This window comes from Amblyomma americanum, chromosome 5 (genome assembly GCF_052857255.1).
Source record: "Amblyomma americanum isolate KBUSLIRL-KWMA chromosome 5, ASM5285725v1, whole genome shotgun sequence".
Classification (NCBI taxonomy): domain Eukaryota; kingdom Metazoa; phylum Arthropoda; class Arachnida; order Ixodida; family Ixodidae; genus Amblyomma; species Amblyomma americanum.
This window is the reverse complement of record NC_135501.1, coordinates 1,884,897-1,890,584: the sequence shown is the minus strand read 5'-3', so window position 1 is coordinate 1,890,584 and position 5,688 is coordinate 1,884,897. Positions and strand designations below refer to the sequence as shown.

The 5,688-nt window shown below is 48.2% G+C and overlaps 1 protein-coding gene across 1 annotated transcript; it reads right to left on the bottom strand.

The window, feature by feature from the left end:
* Positions 1-2,595: 2,595 nt before the first annotated feature.
* On the bottom strand, positions 2,596-5,354 carry LOC144132232 (uncharacterized). Its single transcript, XM_077664486.1, has one exon. The coding sequence runs from the start codon at positions 5,118-5,120 to the stop codon at positions 4,263-4,265; it is 858 nt and encodes a 285-aa protein (XP_077520612.1). The 5' UTR covers positions 5,121-5,354; the 3' UTR covers positions 2,596-4,262.
* Between the last annotated feature and the right edge of the window lie 334 nt (positions 5,355-5,688).

Here is a 5,688-nt window from a genome sequence, read left to right as displayed (position 1 = left end):
CGGTTGCAGATGTGAAGAATCCAGTCAGCGGCGGCAGCTTGCGGATCCGGTAGGCATAGCGGTGAAACGGGTGGAAGATTGTAGAATCCAGTCAGCAGAAGCGCCTGAAACAACATGAGCGAGGAGTGGCTTGTCATTTCTTCAGCAGTGCCGTCGCTCAAGTTGACGGTGAAAACCTCACGCCTTATGTAGGTGTCCTCATCAGCTGATATTGTTGCGTGTTGCCAGGTCAGAATGTTAAACGCCTCCAAGAACGGCTGCGGTGCCCAGATGTAATCTGTACAACGGTTGCAGATGTGAAGAATCCAGTCAGCGGTGGCGTCTTGCGAATCCGGTAGGCATCGCGGTGAAACGGGTGGCTGATAGTAGAATCCGGTTAGCAGCAGCACCTGAACCAGCATGAGCGGTGAGTGGCGTGTCATTTCGTCAGCAGTGCCGTCGCTCAAGATGAGGGTGAAAACCGCACGCCTTATGTAGGTGTCCTAATCAACTGATATTGTTGCGTGTTGCCAGGTCAGAAAATTAAAAGCCTCCAAAAATGGCTGCGGTGCGCACAGGTAATCTGCACAACGGTTGCAGATGTCAAGAATCCAGTCAGCGGTGGCAGGTTGCGGATCCGGTAGGCGTCTAGATGAAACGGGTGGCTGATAGTAGAATCCGGCCAGCAGCCGCGCCTGAAACAGCATGAGCGGTGAGTGGCGTGGCATTTCGTCAGCAGTGAGGTGGCTCAAGGGGACGGTGAAAACCGCACGCCTTATGTAGGAGTCCTCATCAGCTGATATTGTTGTGTGTTTCCAGGTCAGAATGTTGAACGCCTCCAAAAACGGCTGCGCTGCGCACAGGTAATCTGTACAATGGTTGCAGATGTGAAGAATACAGTCAGCGGTGGCAGCTTGCGAATTTGGTAGGCATCGCGGTGAAACGGGTGGCTGATAGTAGAATCCGGTCAGCAGCAGCGCCTGAAATAGCATGAACGGGGAGTGTCGTGTCATTTCGTCAGCAGTGCCATCGCCCAAGGGGACGGTGAAAACCGCACGCATTATGTAGGTGTGCTCATCAGCTGATATTGTTGCCTGTTGCCAGGTCAGAATCTTAAGCGCCTCCAAATACGACTGCGGTGCGCACAGGTAGTCTGTACAACGGTTGCAGATGTGAAGAATCCAGTCAGCGGCGGCATCTTGCAGATCCGGTAGGCGTCTCGATGAAACGGGTGGCTGATAGCAGAATCCGGTCAGTAGCCGCGCCTGAAACAGCATGAGCGGTGAGTGGCGTGGCAATTCGTTAGCAGTGCGGTGGCTCAAGGGGACGGTGAAAACTTCACTTTCACTTTCACTTTCACTTTATTCACCTTAAAGACCCCCTTCAGGGGGTAATACATAAGGGGTGGGTTAATATGTTGATCAACAAGTACAAGTCATTGCTTTGAAATAATTGCTTATCGTATCTGAAAATGCAGACAGGTGTGTGATGGCAGCGATATCGGTGGGGAGGCCATTCCAGTCCACAACAGTTCGGAGAAAAAATGAACCTGAAAAAGTTGCAGTACGCGACACAGGGCGGGCGATCTGAAACGGATGGGCAGTGCGGTGAGATATGCGGTTCGGATGAGTAATGTAGGGTGGTTGATTTAGAGAACTATGGAAAAACTTGTGGAGCAAATAGAGGCTGGCAATGCGGCGGCGGTCTGCGAGGCTTTCAAGAGCGGAATTCTTCTTCAGAGCTGAAACGCTGGTGGTATATGAATATGCAGAGTGAATGAAACGAATGGCGCGGTTCTGAACTGATTCGAGTGCATTTGTTAGGTATGCATGGTGTGGGCTCCAGATGGGGCTGGCGTACTCAAGTTTGGGTCTGATGAGGGTTTTATAAGCGAGCAGCTTCACGTGTTGCGGCGCATGACGAAGATGACGTTTCATGAATCCTAGAGATCTGTTAGCAGATGATATGATTGTGGTAATGTGTGTTCGCCAAGAAAGATCGCTGCAGAGGGTGACACCAAGATACCTAAACGATTGGACGCTTTCTATAAACGAGTTAGCAACTGCATAGGAAAAAATAAGAGGGTTGTGTTGTCGATGAAAGGAAATGAGTTTGCATTTGTTAGCATTTAGCGTCATTAGCCAGAGGTCACACCATTTATGGACGCTGTTAAGGTTGTTTTGAAGGGCCATTTGATCAGAAATGTTAGTGACAGTGCGATAGATTACGCAGTCATCAGCGAAGATACGAATTTTACATGACACATGTGAAGCTAGATCATTAATATATATTAGAAACAAGAGTGGGCCGAGCACAGATCCCTGAGGGACGCCAGATTTAACAGGGAGAGCGCTTGAGCGGTGGTTGTTAATAGAAACGAACTGAGATCGGTTAGCTAGAAATTCTTTAATCCATTGCAGGATATTAGGGTGTAAATTTAAAAGGGCGAGTTTTAGTATTAGGCGCTGGTGAGGTACCTTGTCAAATGCCTTCGCAAAATCTAAAAATAACGCATCGGTCTGCAGGTTGCGGTCAAGGTTAGCATGCACGTCGTGAGTGAAGATTGCCAGTTGGGTTTCGCAGGAGAGCCCCCTACGAAACCCGTGATGAGCCGGATCAAGGAAGCTGTTTGAATCTAGAAAGTTTATGATATGGGAATAGATGACATGTTCCATGATTTTGCAAGGCACGCTGGTTAAGGAGATGGGACGATAATTTAGCGGAGAATCCTTTTGACCTGATTTGTGGGCCGGGATGACCCTCCCCACCTTCCAGTCGTCCGGTAAAGTTCCTGTCGACAGCGATTGCAGAAACAGTAATGAGAGATAAATGGCAGAAATGTGTTTTGTGTTTTTCAGTACTTTTGAGTTCATTTCGTCCACTCCAGCGGCTGACGAAAGTTTAATTCTGTCGATAAGGTTTTCGATACCCTGCGCTGTGATTTCGATGGGAGACATTGCTGGCAGTGTTAGAGTAGGCGGAGTGGGCAATGGTGAGGCAGTTTCGTTTGTGAAAACAGATACAAACGCGCGATTAAATATTTCGGCACATTCAGTATCACTGGCATCCTCGCCTGCGGCATTCGTTAGAGCGATGATGCGAGTTGCTTGCGGATTTATTATTTCCCAAAACCTCCTGGGGTTATTCGTTAGGATTTTTGGTAGATCAGTTTGGAAAAATGCTTGTTTGGCGCAGCGAATTGCATTGTAATACGTGTCCTCGGCCTGATAGTACCTATCCCATGCATCTGCGTCTGGGCTCCGTTTCGCTGCACTATAAAGTCGTTTTTTTCTTCTTTCTAATCTCTTAAGGTTGTGTGAAAACCACGGTTTTTGGCGGTTTTCTCGAAAGCTGATAGAGGGAATAAATTTGTTTGTCAGATCTTCGATCTTCTTTTTGAAAATCGACCAGTTATCATTGACAGACCGGTGATGAAATGTGGATTGAAAATAAGGCAGGAATGCTTCTAGCTCGTTGTTGATTTCTTCGTAATTGCCTTTGTCGTACATACGGATGGTTTTCTTGAACGTTTGGCGGGATGTGGGGGAGAACTTGAATATGGCATGAATAACCTTATGATCACTGATTTCACGCAGGTAAGTAACCGATGATAAGCTTTCAGGGTTGTTGGTCAGTATTAAGTCCAGAATATTTGAAGATCCGTGAGCGACGCGTGTCGGTTCGAGCACCATTTGCGTCAGGTTAAAGTTTAGGCATACATCTACGAATTCTCTTGCTTCAGGGTTACCGGCGGTTAGTGGTCCTACGTTTTGCCAATCGATGCCAGGGTAGTTAAAATCGCCTAAGAGAACAATTTGTGCACCAGGGTGTTTTTTAGTAATTTGGACTAGTGCATCGTTCAGGTTAAGCGCGAATCCTGGGTTGCTGTTGGGGGCCCTGTAGCAGACGCCAAGTAGAACTGTTTCCGGTGGAGCGCAACATTTTAACCACAATATTTCTAGATCTGAACTAATGTTAACATGAGAACAAGATATTTGGCTGTTAATGGCAATAAGAACACCTCCACCGCGTGTGCCTTGACGATCATTGCGGTAAACATTGAAATTTGGCAATTCACCCAGAATTTCATTATCTGTCACGTCGCTTGTCAGCCACGTTTCAGTTAAGATTAATATGTTGCTGCCTGAAGATGACAGGAGATTAGACAGGGCTTCGCGCTTTGGAAGGAAACTGCGTATATTGGTGTAGATTATGGAAAAAGAAAGATTAACTCGACGGGTAGCCTGTGGTTGCTTGCGCGCGATCCGACGGCGACATGATTCCTATGCGATTTCTTTCACGGTCTGTGTGTCTTGGTCAAACATATAACGTTTCGGTCCCATGTGCAGCGTTTTGTATCGAAGGGAAAAGGGTCCTGACTTGGTTCTGGCGAAAGCCACAAGGTGTTTTCGGGCATTTCGGACGGACCGAGAAAAATCTTCGCCGATACTGAAATCTGTATTTTTAAGCTTAGGGCCATTCGAAAGAATGACCCCTTTGGTTTTGAAAGCAGACAGCTTCACTATTATAGGTCTTTGGCGGTCAATGCTGTGACGGCCAAGGCGGTGTGCGCGCTCTATGTCTTTAGGGTCGATTACGAGGTTCAAGCTATCAAGGCAGTGCTGGATTATTATTTTTTCTGATTGGTCATATGATTCTTTCTCATTTGGGTCGGGAAGTCCATAGAATACTAGATTGTTTCTTCTTGAGCGGTTCTCAAGATCATCCAGACGTGTGTCTATCTCGGAAAGCTGGTGGGTCGTTCTAGCAGTGCTGGTTTGAAGTGTTTCGATTTCTGTTCGCAGGGTACTAATTACCTCAAATTGGGTTTCAAGATTCGCAATTCGTTCACTTAGGGCAGATATTGTTTTATCTGTTGTTACTAGTTGATTTTTCAGGCCTTGGACTTCAGAAATAAGTTTTCTCTGACCAGCGCTCAACTTTTGCAGTTCGGCCAAAACAGCATCAGTATTAGGTGGTCCCGGATTTGTTTCAACATCGCCCGATAGTAATAGTAAAGCACGAATCACATTGACACATTCAACAGCAAGGCAGAAGCAGCACTGTGGGCTCGGCAGCTGCACCAGACAATAATTACTAGATTTCTTAGCAAAAAGAGTATATGGAACACCGACCTGCATGACGAAGGTAAGCGGATTAGCGGTCCGTACAGTGGCACAGCCGCAAAGCCCACAGTGTGCCGAAAGTGGGTGTCGCTGTTTTATAGCTGACGCAAACGGTGCTGTCGGTGACGATGGGGCTGCCGACGCCGCTTGTTTGGTCCAGTTTTCGAGAGGTGGCGTTGCCAGGGGCTCCCAAGTGTCGGTGGCGACCGGGTGACGAGCACAAATTTCGCCTTCTTGGTGTGGCGTCCAGATGCCTGGCACGATGCCAGGTGGTCTGGCCGTCAAGACCGGCAGGAAAGCGAAGGCGATGATTTGAGCAAAGACCTGCATGACGAAGGTAAGCGGATTAGCGGTCCGTACAGTGGCACAGCCGCAAAGCCCACAGTGTGCCGAAAGTGGGTGTCGCTGTTTTATAGCTGACGCAAACGGTGCTGTCGGTGACGATGGGGCTGCCGACGCCGCTTGTTTGGTCCAGTTTTCGAGAGGTGGCGTTGCCAGGGGCTCCCAAGTGTCGGTGGCGACCGGGTGACGAGCACAAATTTCGCCTTCTTGGTGTGGCGTCCAGATGCCTGGCACGATGCCA